This window comes from Nannochloropsis gaditana, assembly GCF_000240725.1.
Source record: "Nannochloropsis gaditana CCMP526 unplaced genomic scaffold scaffold597, whole genome shotgun sequence".
Classification (NCBI taxonomy): Eukaryota; class Eustigmatophyceae; order Eustigmatales; family Monodopsidaceae; genus Microchloropsis; species Microchloropsis gaditana.
The window spans coordinates 1-18,683 of NW_005803356.1; the positions used below are offsets into that span (position 1 = coordinate 1).

General features: G+C 46.7%; 5 protein-coding genes across 5 annotated transcripts; 1 reads left to right on the forward strand and 4 right to left on the reverse strand.

The window, feature by feature from the left end:
• Window positions 1-3,049: 3,049 nt before the first annotated feature.
• NGA_0023802 (uncharacterized protein) lies at window positions 3,050-4,332 on the reverse strand. The gene is made up of 4 exons (XM_005854176.1): window positions 4,247-4,332; window positions 3,973-4,125; window positions 3,525-3,842; window positions 3,050-3,334 (listed from the first exon to the last, which is right to left on the reverse strand). The coding sequence occupies exons 1-4, from the start codon at window positions 4,295-4,297 to the stop codon at window positions 3,284-3,286; spliced, it is 573 nt and encodes a 190-aa protein (XP_005854238.1). The 5' UTR covers window positions 4,298-4,332; the 3' UTR covers window positions 3,050-3,283.
• Window positions 4,333-4,717: 385 nt separating this feature from the next.
• Window positions 4,718-6,251, reverse strand: NGA_0024220 (uncharacterized protein; the record flags this gene model as incomplete). The annotated part of the gene is made up of 4 exons (XM_005854177.1): window positions 6,129-6,251; window positions 5,835-5,972; window positions 5,580-5,719; window positions 4,718-4,736 (listed from the first exon to the last, which is right to left on the reverse strand). Coding segments are annotated over exons 1-4 (357 nt in total), but the record flags the coding sequence as incomplete, so codon positions are not given.
• A 1,984-nt stretch (window positions 6,252-8,235) lies between these two features.
• NGA_0024902 (uncharacterized protein) lies at window positions 8,236-9,440 on the reverse strand. The gene is made up of 4 exons (XM_005854179.1): window positions 9,342-9,440; window positions 9,017-9,253; window positions 8,606-8,917; window positions 8,236-8,485 (listed from the first exon to the last, which is right to left on the reverse strand). The coding sequence occupies exons 1-4, from the start codon at window positions 9,390-9,392 to the stop codon at window positions 8,456-8,458; spliced, it is 630 nt and encodes a 209-aa protein (XP_005854241.1). The 5' UTR covers window positions 9,393-9,440; the 3' UTR covers window positions 8,236-8,455.
• Window positions 9,441-10,688: 1,248 nt separating this feature from the next.
• NGA_0024302 (uncharacterized protein) lies at window positions 10,689-11,471 on the reverse strand (the record flags this gene model as incomplete). Its single annotated transcript, XM_005854178.1, has 4 exons — window positions 11,263-11,471; window positions 11,031-11,143; window positions 10,852-10,962; window positions 10,689-10,769 (listed from the first exon to the last, which is right to left on the reverse strand). The coding sequence occupies exons 1-4, from the start codon at window positions 11,462-11,464 to the stop codon at window positions 10,689-10,691; spliced, it is 507 nt and encodes a 168-aa protein (XP_005854240.1). The 5' UTR covers window positions 11,465-11,471.
• Window positions 11,472-12,758: 1,287 nt separating this feature from the next.
• Window positions 12,759-18,423, forward strand: NGA_0025320 (uncharacterized protein). The gene is made up of 21 exons (XM_005854180.1): window positions 12,759-12,999; window positions 13,166-13,579; window positions 13,676-13,836; window positions 13,991-14,096; window positions 14,180-14,269; window positions 14,359-14,504; window positions 14,586-14,684; window positions 14,774-14,885; window positions 14,978-15,150; window positions 15,462-15,748; window positions 15,826-15,856; window positions 15,921-16,013; window positions 16,118-16,254; window positions 16,340-16,432; window positions 16,509-16,686; window positions 16,790-16,897; window positions 16,994-17,119; window positions 17,207-17,275; window positions 17,378-17,548; window positions 17,821-17,943; window positions 18,033-18,423. The coding sequence occupies exons 1-21, from the start codon at window positions 12,807-12,809 to the stop codon at window positions 18,129-18,131; spliced, it is 3,009 nt and encodes a 1,002-aa protein (XP_005854242.1). The 5' UTR covers window positions 12,759-12,806; the 3' UTR covers window positions 18,132-18,423.
• Window positions 18,424-18,683: the final 260 nt, after the last annotated feature.

Genomic DNA, 18,683 nt, shown 5'->3' on the forward strand with positions numbered 1-18,683 from the left:
TCCGGGAAGACCTCGTCCTGTCTGGGAGGAAGGCGCCTCCTGAATCGACCAGATAGATACACGGTAGCTTGTTCTGGAAAGCGATTTCCTGGGCCCTCAGGTGCTTCTTGACCGTGATGGGGTAATAGGTGCCCTGCATGGGTGCAAAGGGAGTAAGTGCCAGGCGACCACCTGCCTCCTTGGTCCTTCCGACAGTTGCGATGGGCTTACCCCTTTGACCGTGGCGTCGTTCGCCACCAGCATGCACTCCACGCCCGCCACGCGACCGATGCCTGGGGTGTCGTGAGAACGGAACACGGCGGGAGGCAAGGGGTGAGACGGGGGAAAGGATGGAGTGCAGAAGGGCGAGACAACTAGCGCAGCCTGCCAGCGAACAGAAAGTGACGCTTCTGGCATCGCTCTTGATATAAAGCCAGCAGTTCCCGCAAGCACTTGTCCACGAGGATTGTCCCCATCCAAAGCTTTGCCTCCTCCTTCCCTCCAGGCCACCCTCTCACCCGTCACGATGCCTCCTGCGGGTACTTTGTCTTGGCCGTAGAGCTCCCTCCCTGCCAATGGCGACAGCTCCAGAAAAGGGGTGCCAGGATCCACTAGCCGTTCGATGCGCTCTCGCACATAAAGCTTTCCACGCTGTTCGTGCTTCGAACGAGCAAGCTCGCCTCCACCTTGATACACCTGACCGAGAAAAACGGGTGTGTGGGGACCTGAGCCCAAGTAATCATGTTCGCATATACACACTAGAGGACATGGACGTCTCTTACTTCTTCCAAGATGCCATCGAGGCGGTCGACCAGCTTGTCCATTGCGGCCCTGTTGGCTTGAAAGTCGTCTGACCAGGGCTCTGCCGGATCCGAAAGGACAGGGAAGGAGGCCCAATGGGAGGAGGAGGAGCATGATAGTGACCTCCTAGCCTCACGTAGCGTTTTTGAGGTCATGTGATTTTGGCATTTGCCGGGATTTGGGGCGGTAGCAAGTACACACGTCGATGGATTTGTCGTAGCCGATCTTATATACCTTGCTAGCCTTGCCACGGCCGCCATCCGAGCCGCGCGAGACGTGCAAGGCATAAATTCCCCGGAGTGCTGTCGATCGTCTGTCCGTTTCAATTCGTGGTAGAGTTGGAAAAGGCGGTCGTGTGAAAGTGTTCTGGAGTGGGATTGACTTGAGGTGACGCTTTCTTCTTCAGCGAGGGCGGGGAGGTAACAGGACACGGAGCGGTCTTAAAAACACAACGAGAAGTTGCCAGGCTACGAGCTGCCGCGCTATCGAGTGTAAGATGTGACCAACACGCTGAATGCGTGGAGAGTGCACCTCCGTAGAGGTCACGGTTACCAGCGCTTGACGTGGCTTGCTTCCAGGCAGGTATTTCATCACATGCACCCTCAGCTATCTCTTCATCCCCCGATTTTCCTTCCGTCCACAGCTGCACAAACAGACACAAACAAATGGCAGATAGCTCTGGAAGTGGTACAGGACAACCTGCTGTCCCACCGTCGCGAAAGCGTCCCTCTGTCCGGTACGTCAGAGCTCAGCATGAATGAGATGGTAACAGTGATGTGTTCTGGTGATAACTCCGTCGTACTCTATTCTCATTCGCACAATACTTTCTACATCTTTGATATACAATCATTTATCGCACAATGCTGTGTCTCATGTCCTTCCATATCTAGCAAAGGTAAGCAAAGCCATTATCGTTTTACACTCCTCTTCCTTTGTTCTGATCTCGCTTCCTATGACCCATTTTTTTCTTTCTCCCTCCCCTTTTCACTAACACTATCACGTCCTACCATCGAATTCAACCTCTAGGCAAGGACAAGGGGGAGTCTGGCGGTGCTACGACCGGAACCGCGACATCGGGCAAACGTCGCTTGCTGGACACGACGCGCCAGGGGGTGCGCGTGTGGCTGGTGAAGGTCCCGGTGGCAGTAGCGGAGGCCATTAAGAGCGCTCAAGAAGGCGAAAAGGTCGGCACTCTGACTGTGAGCCGAAGCCATGGCGGTGGAGGGGCAGGAGCAGACGATCTGGTAAGGAGGCGGGTGCGAAAGAGGTGATTGATGCGAAAGATGGAGAGTGTATAGAAAGCGACGACAGGAAAGATTAAGATATGGAGGAGGGGGAAGGCAGGAAGAAGAAGGCAGGAGGAATTGGAGCAAATAATCATGTGGAGTAAGAGAGAGGCACCGAGGGGGCGTCCGTCCAGCTCGATGAGCTAAAGTCGACCCGAAAAGGGTGGTGGCGCTAAAGCGATCTCCTGTCCAGGGTGCACGATTTGGAGGAGTCCTTGCGTCTATACCCCTACTCACTCGAATAAACCGTCTTTCACCCTCCCCCACCCCTGTCTTGCTTTCTCTGCAGCGCACGGAAGCCGTACGCCTGGAGGAAAGCTTATGCGAGCGCCTGGAACTGCCCCGCGACTTTACCCTGGAAGCCCCCCCCGCAGAGACGAAGATGCCCAAGATGTACGCCCTGCGCGCCGCCGCGGCGGGGGGAGGGCCTGAAGGGGGGCGCATGATGGTGGAGGGGGTGGTGAGTCGGCGGACGAGCCTCTTGCCCACAGCTTCCTTGGACTACCGCGTCTTTGCCAAGAAGAGGCAAATCCAGCACCACCGGAAAGAGCGGCGTGTGGAGCTTTTGCGGGATGACTGGGGGCCAGGAGGCGAGGGAGGGCGGGGGGCTGGCGGGGCTGTGCGGAAGATGATCGATCTCAACGCGCCCCTGAGCGGAGCAGGGGTGGGGAGGGGGACAGGAGGGAGAGACGGGCCCCAGAGGGTGCGGCTCGATCAGGCGGGCTTGCGGACGGCGCTTTTCAAATGCTTTCAATTGAAATCGGCCTGGAGTGCGCGGGAGTTGGTGGCTCGACTGGGGCAGCCCGAGGGGAGCGTCAAGAGTGCGCTGAGGGAGATCTCTGACTACCAGACTCAGGGAGACTATTTCGGGAAATACTTGCTCAAAACAGAATTCAGGGGAAAAGATGGATGAAGTAAGAAGTCGTTCAAATAGGTGCAGCACGTGAGACTGCTCTCTGGGGAGTGCCAGTAAGCCAAAATGACTATTAATGCGAAGCAGGTCTGTCGGTGCACCGGTAGGAATAATAAGATGTATTCCTCTTCCTTTTTGATCTATATGCTGCAATTCTGGTTCTCTCTAGCATGCATTTTCCCTTCTAAAGCTTCAATTTCCATTTACCCTTCCCTCTGGCGTCTTCTGTTTTTTTTATTTGGGGCGAATGGTGGCTACTCTTTTCCTTCCGCATACTGCAACTTTATATCATATCTGCTGCATTCTACAACTTGTCCTTCTTGCTGGTGTACTCGCAGGGTGCGGCAACTCTAACCTGTCACGTCGCCAATGTCGAGATGAGAGGTTTTATGTAAATAGTTGAACATGAAGAGGGACAGTACCACAAAAATGAAGTGTATAGGTGTGACCATCTCGTTTCAAAGAAAACAGACGACAAGCTGCTGTGGTATGTAAGGGAAACTTTTGCCGTCCTCGCCATTTGTATGAATGGAGTGGGCACCCACCTGTTTATTCACATCGGCGCCTGTCTTGTCCCAAAAGTAGTGGCTTGTGAAATTGTTTTTCTTAGTCTCACAATAAAACCGCCACGTAACGGGAGTTGCAGTCGCATTCCTAAGAATGAGATTTACACGAAGACTGTATTTAAGGCCCTCGCTAAACAAGCGTCCATCTCGGCTCCAACTCCACCAGTATTTTTTAGTCCCATCCGATGGAGTTTCGTCTCCAAACATCATGACGAACTTGCGGGTATTGATATGAGTGAAGCGCGTGACCCGATCCTTCAAATCAAATTGAGCAGAATCGTAATTCATGTTGCGGAGCTGAACGACGAATGTTTTCGCCCGGTGTTTCGCCGGATGTGCACACGATATTACGCCGAAAAAAAGTATAAAGCGCCATTAATTATATTATCAGATTTACATCGACTTTTATATGTATATATCCACTTACCGCGCAGTACAGAGAGTCAGCATCTCCGAAACTGTTGAGACGGACCCTACCAATAACAGCCAGGTTTCGGCCGCAGCGAACGCGCCTCTTGTTCACCTTGAGGTCACGGAGCAGGGTCATACTCCCATTATTGGCCAACGTTTGTGCCAATCCCTGAGTTTGGTGTGCAATTTGTAAACAACAGAGCCCCGTGAATGACAGGAAGGATGTGGTGCTGCTCTGTGAGACGATCTATCAAAGGCAACCTTGTCAGACTTATCATCTAGACACTTACCTGGGGCACAGTCAAGGCCAAAATGACGAACAAGCTAAAAAAATGAAGCATCTGATCTTTTTACTTTCTACGGTATACATTTTGGGGGAAGGAGGATCATGAAAAGAGGACGAGATCCAACGTAGCGGTTTTTGGCTTTTTGGCCCATATTCATATTCGAGTTGTTTGTAAGCAGCTCTTAAATGTTGCAATCTACGACAGTGAACCTTTACTAATCAGCAGACACAATTAAGAAAACATTTTAATTGGCAAGGCAATATTCGCGTGGGGCAGGTGAGTCGTCGTATCAACCGGGATCTAAGGCGCGTGCCCTACGTGTGCCGTTGGCCTCATTTTTGATTTTTTGAAATCGACCTAACGGATAACTCTTCTAAACCTCAAAATGCAGAAGGCATCTACTCATACAAATTCAGCTTTGTGGTACAAATTCTTACATCTTTTCTACCCTGACGTGCAACCTGTGCCACTTACGGCAATGGCATTCCCCTTACTGGTACGCAAAAGGATAAAAGAGTACAGAAGCTGCCGTTCAAAAAATTAAGTTTTACCTGTGAATACATGTTAAACTATTCACTTATTCTTTCGACTGAATCCACACGAGCTGTCAAGTGATCCATTGAAATAAAGTCTACTCAAGATTTAAACGAAAGAAACGAGAGCCTCCTTCTCTAGCCCCACATTTTTTAAAAATCACAAGCAACAAGTCGGTCAGAATAATGAGCACTGCTCTTTTTTGCTTTCCCCCCCTTTGTATCGCTTATTCCCATCCAACATTGTATATGCCTGTTAAATTCCCTAAAAATCTCTATCTATCCTTGCCATATTGATATCTAGTAGAATCCGTTGCCTTCGACGTATTAGTAAAATGTAACTACTTCTGATCTGTCGTGATATTTGACCGCAAGAATGCTGAAATAGACTTACTTTCTCCTCATGACAAGAGGGACCTGTACTCGATTGTAGATGAGAGATATCTTTGAGTTCGTGTTATTAAAAATCAAGCTTTCAAGAGGTGTAAAAATGATTACCGTGATAGATTCCTGGAAGGAGTAATAATTGGGCTGTCCTGTGAGCTTTGTCTCGCAGAAAAATGCCCATGTGACAGAATCAGGAATCGTGTCCCTGGCCACTTTGTTTCTCATGCGATAAGTGTAGATTCTTCCTTCAGTCAAAGCATATCCACGAGGATCAAACTCCCTGTACGATAAATAAAATGAGAAAATGTATCTAAAGTTGCTTCAGGACAAAAAATCTGCGCAAAATTTGCACGCAGGGGAATTCGTGCTCTGAGGGGGATCGCTAAGACCGTTCGCTGAAGTCATCCCTCCCTTACCAGATAATTCGGCCAGCGGAACGTTTCTCTTTAATGAACCATTTTGCTTTTGCCATCGTGCGCTGTTGGGAGAATCGAATCCCTGCCGCGGCAAGGGCCGTCTCAACAGGCGGTGAGCCCGTTGTATTCAAGTTTTTAAACTGTCAAGCGTAGAAGGAATAAATTGACATCTTAAGTTGGTCAGATACAGATTATGAAGGGTAGCTATTCAAACTCAAGTTGCACTATACACTCGCAGTCAAAGTTGTCACTTACTCCGCAGTAGATAAGATCATTGATCCCCATCAATTTCATATTCGCAGTGGCAGTGAGCATGATGTTTCTGCCCTTTATTTGTTGCTCTCTGTTGACCTTGAAACCAACGAACTCGATGTCTGGTTTAGTCTGATTTTGCTGGAAAGATGTGAGTGATGCACAAGCATACAAAGTAGTGAGATCTCATGATGGAGACATTTGATCTTTATTTCCAACTAAGTAGAAACCATTTTAAAACCGCGAAGATAAGGATACATGCGAAAAGCGAAGGGCAAAGTCGGAGGTATTACTTACCGCTGTCACTGAGAGCAAGACACATGCTCCCAGAAATAAAACCAGTCGTAGACTCATCATTCTAAGTGCGATCTCGCTGACCCCCAAAAAAAGAGTCAAGGGAGGAAGAATGGATGCCCTGTTTCCATAGGAGGGATTAGAGCGTGAAAATTGGCTGCAAAAGACGGTGCATAGTAAAAAGAGGATAGGAGAGACACCAGCTGTGTGGTGTAAAATGTTCTCATTACTCGCATGTATAAGAAATAGATCATTCCATTGAGTGCGTTAGAGGCACAGTACTTTTATAGGGGTACTCGTTAAAGCGCTTGTGCTGGGCGCGTGCCCCGACATCTTGCCGTTAAATCCGATTAACTGACAACGAGCCGTTTCTAAGGATTTCAAATGAATCATGTGGCAATGACACAGAACTTAACATATGTTTGCGGATAACGCTTTCTCACATAGGGAAAGCGCTACTACCCCAATGATTTTCCTAAAAAGGAGTTGGCTTTCTATTCGTACCAAGAGGAGATCATTGCTGAGACTTCTTAGTACCTTGCTCTTGCTTGTCTCCATGCTTCTTCTCAAACATAGAGGTGATAGCGCCTCAAAGGAGGGCTTGTTCTCGACTAGGATTCCAGCTTTAGTAGCTCACGATATTTCTTCTGAAATAAATATCTCATCGTCAATGAATGAGAAGCAAATATCAGAGGGAGACATTGCGCCTTGTTGGTTTACAGTGCATAATGCCGGGGAAAGACTGAAAGCCCTCGACTTTAACATGCATCTCCCCTTCAATAGTACCAAATTCCTCGGATCAAGTGTATTTCCGCCTCAAGAAAAGTCTGCTGGACAAGAAGTCGCGTATATTGATACGGATGGCGCATTCGTAGTGAGGTGGAAGGGGTTGACATTGGCTCCTGGACAATCGCTGGTCTTCAATGTCGATTTCAGAGTCATATCAATATCTGAGACAGGTCCAATTAATATCCAGGGCTTGGTGGAGGTAATGGACACAGAAGGGATCCATGACACTTCTGAGTTAACGATTACATTAACAAAACGCCCTAAGATTACGCAGAAGCTCCTTAGCGAGCAGCGGGCAAAGCGATTTGGAACTAATCCCGTACGATCTTTTAGTTCTGGTCACCAGACTTTTGAGCGATGCAGGAGATTGCAATTAATACCTGCCAAGGTGGAAAAATGCTTGAATATCTGCCAAAACGAAGGACAATCATGTTTGGGGTGTGGATTCGACCAGCGTACTGGCTGTGTTTGCAAAAGGAAGGAGGGAGATGACAGACTAATAGAAAGCGTCTTTCCACAGGAAGCTTGGGAGGACAGGAGTACCAAGGACTCGATGCTTGATTTATCTGATGATAGAAGATGTGAAATTTTGGTGTTTCCCAGCCTTCTCTCTGAAGAACAGTTGAGTGCGATGAAATCTTACTTATCCGATTTAGTGCTTGAGCACAGCGAACAACGGATGATATTGGAAACAAAAAATACAAGTTCGCTTCACGACCTTATTCGAGACATTTTGCCGATGTCTAACGTGCAATTTGAGGACTACGTTACATTCTCTGAAGAGAACGTGGAGGTACAGCCGCACTATGACGCCATCAAAGGCGGGGAGTCGCATAAATTACTGCTTTTCTTGGATGAAATTGCAGGGACTCGGTTTTGGGAAAGCCAGGACGATTTTGAGAGGAATCACTGTCCATTGGTGGTCAAACCATCGCGAGGGACTATTGTAATATTTCCCATGTCACTGTATCACGATTCAGCGCGCTTCGAGCCTCGGAACAGTATTAAGCGCACCCTAGGTTTACGGGTAAGGCTACCTTTTTTCGATATGACAGAAGCTGGTACAATTGGGCTTGTGCAAGCTCCAGTGCAAATCCAAGAGAAGCTATAGTCAAGTATTTCTTCAAGGAATGAAGTATTTCTTCAAGAAAAACTTTCCTCTTAAAGTGGTGATAGATGCTTGGTGAGCTCCATGTATTCCTTTTGGCTGGCAATTTCTCTCCCCATTGAAGCACTCAACCGAAATAACGACCATTGGTCAATGATTTGTGACGTGCCCAGTAGTGAAAGAATATAATGAGCAATTCCTTGGATAGGAAAGTTTCTAGGTTTTTTTCTTTCTTTGTAACTCGCTTTTTGCGTTTTTCACCAGGCAGTCTTATTTCCTTGTTCTTGTGCTAATCCGTTATCCTCTTTTCAAACCATCGTATGAGTGGAAACTCCTTGTAGCATAAATTAATTAATGTATTCCGTCCGACAGACTCATCAGAAGATAAAGGTCGAGCAGAAGAATAGTGCCGAGCACAAATAAATGCCATATCCTACTTTCGCCTCGCCGGTCTCATGCTCACCTGCGAGGCATTGGGAAAGGAAAGTCATGTGTTGAACGATCAGTTGCTGCAATATGCGGACGAAATATAGCATGGAGCGATAGAAGTCTTAAAGAAAAAGAGCAGCCTTCCAAATCTTACCTCCATCCAGCTTTTGAAATAATACCAACTTTTTCTCCCTGGAGGCTGCTTTGTCTCACAGTAAGATCGCCAGACATACTGTTTCGCAGTGGCATGACGGTTCAGCCTCAACCTTCCGAGAAGATTAAATGTCTTCCCAACAACGAGATCTTTTCCACTTTGGTCAAATGACCACTCCACTCGATCAGGTTGGACGGCCATCGAAATCCCAAAGCTTGAAGGCCGCCACAGTGGCCCGGAGGTTTCATAGGAAAGATCTTGATTGATCACCGCAAACGTGGTTAAATCAGAGGTTGTATTGTAATTGCGCATCTGTATAGACAGATTAAGTGTATGCATGATGATGAAATTGCTTGAGCTCCTAGCAATTAGAAATCCCTACAGTGATGCTTTAATTTACATTGTACGCACCGCGCAATACATGGATGTTGCCCCTTCTGGCCAGCTATTAAAAGAAAACTTAGTCCTCATAACAATAGTTCGACCCGCTCGGTGAACTTTAGGTTTCGTCACGAAATTGCGGTACACTATATCATTCACATTCACACCCGCGGGGAAAGGTGGGTCCGTAGGAACTGTTTGATTGTTGGGCTCCTCCATCCACTTTCGCGGTCCGCGCCGTCCGCGCCGTCCGCGCCTCCCCTCGACCTGTGGGTGAAATTATATGCATGAGAAAAATATTTAAGGTAAAACTTATTTTCCAGGAAAAGACATGGCGTACTCCAAAAATACATACCGAACACAGCACGGCAAAGAGGAACGCGCTCTTTACAATTAATTTGAGCATGGTGTAGAATTTCTTCAGTTGCTGTCCCTGCTATTATTTGGTCTCTGTAACTAGTAGTGGAAATGATCTTAATGTGTCTCGAGGCTCTGGCAGTAAATATAAGCTCCAAAACATTTACAAGCAAGACCAGAGTGTACAACATACCACCCACACTACTTCAAATATGGGCCCAACTTGAATCTATGTCTTCCCACGAAACAAATCACAAGTCCAGAACTAGCCAAGAATTCTTCCAGGATATCAATCTGAGAAGCACGCGCAGGGAACCTGGACATCTTTTGAGATGGAGAGGGGCACGCGCCTTCTCTCCCGTGCGAAGACGTTTCATTTAACGGTTTCCCCGGCTTCGACGTGATTTGAGACGTTGTGAGGGCGCGTGCCTCAACTTTTACCAGAATCTCACTCGATCCCGAAGCTTCATGTATTTTCATTAGCTCAACCCTAAAACAGATTTAGTTTTAGGGTTAGGGCTGCGGGCCTTTCACGGAAGTTCATGTTGCAACCCCGATTTCTTCCTGACAGTTAAAAATCTCACCCATTAAGTTCAACGTAGCGATTTAATTTAAAATAAATAAACGTGGCACGATCGTAATGATAAGACATAACCTTTAATTGCTCTTTTTACTACAATTTTGTTGCCTGAACGATACTTTTTGAAAGATCATGGAAGAAGTTCTGTGACGTAGATCTTTTCCATGAATCCGTTGCATAATTTTTCCAACAAGTTTTCCAAATCAATACTTTATTGAGATACATCTGCAATTACTTGATTTACTGATTCATCCGGAAAACTCTCGAAATGTACGGATCCTGATCAATGAAACGAGCCATCTCGGGTATATCCAGCAGCTTGTCAAAGGTTAAACTATTCATGACGTCTTGGAGAATTTCAAGATCAACGCCTGCGGAAGAATCAGGAATGAAATCATGAGCAAAGTAGATGATTGCGTATCATTACCAGCCGCCACCTTTTTACCCGGATAAAGGTCCCGAGCTGCCAAATTCTTAAGTTCCAAGACTGAGGCTTCATCATTTTCAGATGCACCTTTAAAAAGATCCTGTTCATATCGTAGAAGATAAGGCTTGATTTTTTCCTGAATTCTAGCCTGAACTGCTATCCATACCTGAATCTCTGGATCGTCTGACTTGGAAAGCTCCGCAATCCTCTCATTCATCAGCGTTGGATTCTAAAATAATTATAGAGAAAAAGTCTCGGATGAGGATGCCCGTGGAAAATCGTAAGCTCCATCCATGTGAAATATCTACTATCACATTCTCCAAAGGCAAAAAATAGTACTAAATTACCAATGCATGCTTTGCTGATGTCTTGAACATTTCAAGGAGATTTCGAACGCCTTTGCTGAAGCCAGCCGTTGTCTGGACATGGGAAAGGAAAAATATAGTTCTCAATTTCTGGAGATCTTGGGAGGCATGACTGGCAAACTCTTTGCGGACCCACCTCTTGATCCGTCAAACGGCGCCCTCTAGCTTCACGGAATCCGCTCACAGCTCCCAGAATAGGGACTCCCTCGATAATTCGGTGCTGAATCTCGACATTTTCCAAAATGCTCTGAGATGACGGGATGCAATTGAGTTCTAAAAATAGCAATAGCTTGCAGTACGAGGATCTTGACTTACCTCAAACGCTTTGCTCTTGAACAAAGTTTCGAAAAGCTCGACAGAATCAATGCCATCTTTCTTGACTTTCTGAAAGAAAGCGGACTTACCCGGAGAACCAACAGGATCGAATACTTAGCAATTTGGGAAATGGAGATGATATGGGTATTAGGAGAAAGGTTTCAAATTCCGAGGAGCCTTATCCTACACAGGTTTCATTGAACTGCCGAACCAACGATCAATCCGTACTCACAGCCCTGCAGGGAAGACTTTACTTCTTCCGTCCTTTCCTTGAACTTCTCGCCGGCTTGGTCCTTGAATTCGTTTCCTACAGTGACAATGCCGCCCTTCTGATTAGCTGCCATATTCTTGAGATCAGAAAACCTCTGCCCCTGGCATCGTACGCAGAAGTAGAAGCAGGAAAAGAGGAGAGCAAGAAATCGAAGCGTCGCCATCGACCTGAAAAACCAAAGCGAAACGTTTGAAATGACTTCAACTATGAAACATGGGATGAGAACGATAAAGGGGTCCAGCTTTGTCGCGCGTAGAATGGCATGGGAAAAGTATGTCGAGTTTTTCAAAAGCAAGCGTTTAAGGCGAACACGAAATGACGACATTTTTGAAGTCGCGCGCGTGCCGTCGTAATATCTCGTTATACACTTGAAAATCAGAAAGTCACGAGATTGTTTCGCATGTAAGCACACCTCACGGCGAGGTTCTCATGCAAGTGGTTCGAACGCGTGCTCGAGAGTGTGGGCAGAAGTGGTCTCAGGTAACCGGATGCCGGCACGCGCCACGCAGAGATGAGAAGAGAGAGAAGAGGGGCACGCGCCTCAGGATCAGTAGCCTCTCACCACATTCTCCGTCGCACATTCCCGCCTCTCCTACCCTATCCACCCTATATTTCCTGCTTGTATGGGCCATACTTTGTGAGCGTACCTTCGGACATGCACGCATTTCGAATGTTTAGCGATGTAGCGAATGCTATGACCACTGCTATGGCAGCAGTATTACAAACACTTGGGGCAACGGTTTTGAAGACCTATCAATGGCGAGCAAGTACAAACTATTGTGAACTCAAAGCAAGTACAGCGTGCAACCTATTGGGCATTTGTGTGGTTCGATCTTCACTTACTTGCCCAACTGCTTTGATTGTCGGCGCCATTCGCTTTTCAACTTTGGCCCTCTCCCACAAGCATTTACCCCGGTAACTCCGCGTCTAAGCGTGCGAATATATTTTGCTCAAAAAATTCATTCAAGACATCTCATTTTTTTCGCTCATGCATTACAGGAATGACGCCACAAGGAACCGATCACGGATCAGATGTGGTCTGCGTCCGGCGCCGTCGCATAGGTCTCATAGTCTCTGCAGTGCTTGTGGCGGGTATTGTAGCTGTAGTCGTCGCATTTGCTGGAAAGGTAAACATCTACATCATGTTCTCGGTGGAAAAAGGAGATCGAAAGTAAGCCGAGTCTGGGATTTCAGGAAGCACCTATCTCACATGGTTTCCTTGAATTTCTTCACATTTTCACATTTTTCTATTCTCAGACTCATGAAGAGAAATCAGTAGAAACTGCCATCGGAACGACCCCTCTCAGTGTGATGAACGGTGACGGAATGCTAGTCACAGAAGGGGATAAGGTGTCTCATCCGCTTTTACAAAAGGTAAAATTAAAGAGAGAACGTAGCAGTCGAATGCCTCTGATTGTTTTCACCGGTAACAGGATACAAAAAATGAAACAATAGCCGACTCCTCCGGGCTGACGTTCAATCCACATGAGGTCTTACCGGTCTCAATGGTTCAAAACGAAAATGAAAACAAGCAAGTTTCTGGGAACTTCGGTAATCCTCTGAACAATGTTGAGCCTCCCGAGATTGTTCAAGATTTAAATATTGCACTCGCAGTGGCTGGTGGCGGCTTGAATGGATTGCCTGAGGATGGATGTGAGGTCAACGACGGGCTTGAACTGACCGATGCGATCGAGGTGGGTAAGGAAAAGGTCTGGTGGCGATGATGGGAAACGCTCTTAACAAAGCCTTGGCGCGCTGTCGTATCCTCTCCCTTGCTCTCAGTTATTCGGCGAATGATTGATTTCCGACTTTTCTATACCTACGCAATAGAACCAGTCATGCTCGATTGTATATTTGAAGCCAGGCCAGCTCTACGAGTTGGAGCGTGAGATTCTCGTGCGACGAGAGGTCATCGTTATGGGGAATCCTAGTGTGCTGCCAATGATTGATGGCGAGGATGCCATTCGCTCCTTCCACGTGCTGGAAGGAGGATTTCTCGATCTTCGCTTTGTGCAGCAATTTGCAAGCGATGGAATAGTTCGAGAGCCTAAGCCCTATGAGATCTTTGCCACTACTTCTCCAAGGAATCGCGTCTGGGAGATCCGAGGAGGCAGCGTGTTTATCGACGAAGGAGCTTTAGGGGGAAAGTTCACAGGTGTCATATTCATTGACGATCCCGACGTAGAGGACGCTGCCAGACGGAGTATCCGAAGATCGATAGATGGCGATGTCTATCGCATTTATGGCGGACATGTCTTTATTGTCGGTGGCCGTGTTGGTACGTTGCGGTAATCGAATGACATGAGCTGAGCGTTCAGTCCGATTCTTGACACTGTTTCTATTTGACCTCAAAATTTTCACATGACCTTCATAGATTTCGTGGGCTGCTTATTTTGGGATTTGACTTTGATCTATACGTTTGGGAATGTCTTGTATATTGGTCAAGACGTTCTTCAACTTGGCGGAGTGTTGACCTTTACAGGCTGCACTTTCTTTGAAAATACCGTATTTGGCATCGAGAACGGCGTGGGCCTGGTGAGCTTGGGAGATTATAGAGGCTAGGGGTTACCCTTAAGAGGGAGATTCACTACACTTTGAGCTTTGGAATTTCCTCAACCTTGCCCGATTTGAAATTGCGCGCAAGGTTTTTATCTCACAAGACCGTGATCTGTTTCTCTTTTCTGCGCAGTTTGTTGCTCAGTTCGCGGGATTGAGCACCTACACCTTCAACACATTCATAGAGAACAATTTTGCGATTAGTGAAAACTGTCTTGGGCAGGCATTTTTAGTCGGAGGTGAGTGAAAACCAGACCTGGGGGTCCTGAGAGGGTGGGAAATTTTACTAATTTTTGTTCCATGATACCACTCTACCCGATAGGCGGCGTTATGATCATGACACACTCTGTTATCAACGAATATTCTGCCGGTTTGTCATACAGTGGCTCGGGCGAGCTTAACGTTCTTGGCGGTGCGTTCAATATGGTAGAGCTGTACTCCGCGGAAAGGACTGTTCGGGCTTTGATGCTTCGTCTCACATAGCTCATTTCCCCATTGCAGGAGTTCTCGTTGTGACGGGCATGAATAATGTTGAAGCTTTCGCGCTTGGTGCTGTTTACGGTGTTGGATTTGAGTACACAGTCGGAAGCGGTGTTGCGATCTTTACAGGAACTGTCTTCGACGAGTATAACGGCCTGCTTTTCTTCGTACGTTCTTTGAAATGCCATCTCTCGGTCCTTTTCTACCGACCACTAATTTCTTGAATATGCAAATTGCTAATTTCTTAGTCGGCTTTGGGAGAGGTCAATTTTATAGGGTCCGGCGTCATGATCGCGACAGGTAGCCCAGCGATGGAGTATATAGCGCAGGCGAGCGAAAATGGACAGGTGAGTGGAAGCTTTTGATGGAACTTGACCATGATTAAAAGAATTCCGCTTTGCCCCTGTGAGACTGATTACCCTAAAAATATGTTTAGGGTGGAAATACCTTCATTGGTGCAGGGTATGCATCGTTTACGGGATGTGTGGTCCTCGAGTTTATCTCGATCGCTAATATTTTTATGCTTGGGGAATATATTGCTGTTGATGGTACGTATATGGGATTTAAAGCATGCTTTGCTTGCGTTGTTATTCCTCTGTAATCCTCTCATTCGTGTACCTTTGGGGCTTATCACCAATAGCTGGCTTCCTTACCTGGATTGCCTCGCCTTTCATCGAAGCCGCTGCGATTGAGTATGCATTTCAACTCGGTTCAATAGTTTATATCGGTGCCGGGGCTATGGTTCTTTGGGCCACACCTGTCGTAGAGGTCTATGGCCCCCGCGTTTCGCGGTCAGTCGAATTTTGGATCATGGTAAGATTTTTGATCATTGCATTCGAGAGCTGCTTTGGATGATAAGTTATGTTTAATATTTTGAATACCTTCGATAGGGAACTTGTGAGATTGAAGGAGGGATTGTCAACAATAGCACTTCTGGCGGTGGCGGCGAGGAAGGAGGGCGGCGTGCTCTTGCAGTCCAAGATCGATCACTTTTCAATATCGCAACATTTATTGCCCCGTTGCAAGGCTGCCAAAAACTACGTAAGAGAAAATTGACTTCTTGACATGTGATTGAATCCATTATTTACCGATATGAACATTCATTCTTACCCTCGGAACCTCAGCGGACTTGTTCCTCGGATACGAGAAAGGAAACGAAGGCCCAGGGGCTGCTGAAGAAGGAGGCAGACGTGCTCGAGCGCTATCTCAGAAAAGGCGAGGAGCCGCTGCCAGTACTGCTCCAAAAGGACGACGTCGTCCAGCTTCTGGTATCAAGGCCCCAAAGACACACGTTGATCAACCCCTCAGATCTCGAACAGGCAGGACAAGCACACGCAAGCTATCTGCGGAGCAGCGTGCACTCCGTGCTTTTTTCCAAGAGGGCGGGCACACCCATGCCTTACCGCGTCAGGTACGGCGCCACGCCACGAATTTATGGGAGCGTAGCCACCTTGAAAATCGCGAATCGCTGACTGAGGTGGATGACAGGATGCTATCTACTTCACCTATGCAGCCTGTGGTGAGTGACTTTTGCCAGCCTAATTGACTCTCGCTTGTGACTGACAGTCTATCCTCTTTCGCAGTTGGAAACATCTCTCTTGGCTATGAACGTCACTCGGGTAAATGACCTAGACGGCTCCAAATTCAAGCACCTTGTCCCGCCAAAATTTTTAGATGTGAGTGTTGTAGCAAATTTTTTGGATTGGGTCGGAAGAATATAGTTTGTAGCCATAACGCATTTTAACCTTGATCCCTATTCCGTATCCGCGTCATTCTGTAGACATTTAAGGACATCAAGACTCAGATCGCCTCCATGTTTCCTAATGGAGAAGCCCCCAAAGCTGAAGAGGATGATAAGCCTGCATTTTATATTCACAACAAGCCTGATGGCTTCTGCGGTTTGTGCAATGTTCCAGGGTATGATCATGTAATGCCAACAATTTCATTTTTGTACGAAACTGACGTTTTCTCACTTTATTTGTGGGAACAAAAATCTCTACAGCGTCGAAGGGGAAGGAGTCGATGGTTGTACTGTTGAGGACAATTGCAACGACTTAGCATTGCCAAGTGGTCAAAAAATAAACCTAGATGAAGAGTAAGTGAATTCGCCAGAGTGTGACATTGATGGTAAAACTAAAAACCTACGTGCCTTTCTGTTCGTCTACAATCAGAACACTGGCTGAGGACGGCGAAGAATTAGATTACAAAGCGCACTACATTTTGATGGCAACTATGTCGGCAACCACCGAGGAGAGTGTTGAGGCTCTAGATTTGCCTGAGATTCAAGAGGCCGTCGTCTCAGCCGTGGCATTGTTGCAGGGACCTAGTATGGACAAGGATTCTGTACTTGTGAGTGTCTTTTACATTCTCTGTCATCCCCTTGCTATATTCCTGCCTGATTCTCGGAAGCTCATAGCTTTGTGTCTCTCACGCTTCGATTTTACTACTATAGGTTAATCTGTACACTGGGGAGCGTGATTCCTTCTTCGGTGATCACCAGGCTGGCCCTGCCCGAAGCCTTTACGAGGATAGCGAGTTTTCGAAGACACACACCGTCAAGGTGGGTGAACAAGGATTGAGAAGCTTCCTTCAACATATAATTTTCTGGTCGTTCCATGATTTCGTACGTATCTAATAATACCGAATAACACCTTAGATGGTCTTCGTATCGTCCACGGAGAAGGCCATGGATGTTATCAAGGCTGGTTTTTACGGCAGCCAGGATGAAAGGAACGAAGGACCCTTGGCCGAGGCAATTAAAGCGGCATTAGCCACTGACTCGGTGTGTAAAAACCGTAGAAAAGACCGTTTATCATCTTTCAGGTGTCGCACGTTATCTTACACACGATACTTTTCATTACAACACCAGGGCATTGAGCTCGGCCACGTCTCTCTCCGGTTTGACGATGAAGTCTTTGTACCTGCATACAATTCTCCGGTAACGTTTAACTTTTTTCCTATGCCTAACTTTAATCATTAACTTTGTTTCGTTTTGACATCAGAAAAAGACAACTGATCACTTTTGAAATTCTACTCCCAGCTTCATTTGACTGCTCCCCACAGGTCTCTTGGCAAGCACTCAGCGGTGTTAGTCGACCCCCATCAAACTGCCGTACCACTCACCGACGCTACATATGGAAAAACATATCATCTTTACTTGCAAAACTTCCCTCCGGAGAACGCCCTCCAGCTTGAGCTCCATCGGTTTAAGGTAAGGAGCTACCCGCGTAGATTAGCCGAGCACCCGTACTGGCTGCCGCCCCTGCCCCTACCAATGAAAAAAATTCATAGCTTTTACATACGTGAAGAAAGTCTTGCTCTACATACGTGAAGAAAGTCTTGCTCAGAAGTAGTCCTCAATTTTTTCCTATGAAGTTTCTACCTGTTAATGTTAGGATAGGTTTCAGTTGTCGGTATGGTATCGCTCTCACGTGCTTCATAATGTACTCATGGATAAAACCACAATTTTGGTACTCACTACAGGATCCTGCCAATGCAGAGCATATCATTCACAAGCTTCAAAGCGTAACAACGGATGCAGAGGGTCACGCTCGTATAGATATGGACTTTTTCGATCATATCCTACCAGCAGACTATTTTTTCAAGGTAATGAAGTGTTGTATGAGCCCGAGAGTCGAAAAACTGAAGAATTGTGTTGGAGATCCTTCATTCAATTTTATCTTCCATAAATCAAGGTCACCACCGATAAGGGCCATGTCAGCTATTCGCAGACGTACACGATCTCTCATGTTGGGCAGAAGCGTAAGCTTTATGGCACCCATCAATATGCCTGATTAGACAAGGAAATGTCGGTATACTCGTCGTGAGAAGCGTTCCCACGCGCTGTTTTCGTAGAAATCAAAACTTAAGAGAGAATGAAACAAGCTACAGTATGTTCTTTATTCTCGTGCTATTTTAAGGGCAGTTGCAGTGTTTCGTCGAGGTTGATGTGAAGGTGTGTAGAAGAACTCCAGGATATCGAAACAGTTAAAGGTCTGTTAGGGTTACAGGATATCGAAACAGTTAAATTCGCATAAAGGGCAAAAAGGACAGTACAAGAAGAATAAAATCTATAGTAAAGTTATATCGGTGGTCGAAGCGTTCTCAAAGAATTATGGGTTTCCTTCTACTAGGTTTAGGTTTAGGTTTAGGGTTAGGGTTAGGGTTAGGGTTAGGGTTAGGGTTAGGGTTAGGGTTAGGGTTAGGGTTAGGGTTTAGGGTTAGGGGTTAGGGTTAGGGTTAGGGTTAGGGTTAGGGTTAGGGTTAGGGTTAGGGTTAGGGTTAGGGTTAAGGGTTAGGGTTAGGGTTAGGGTTAGGGTTAAGGGTTAGGGTTAGGGTTAGGGTTA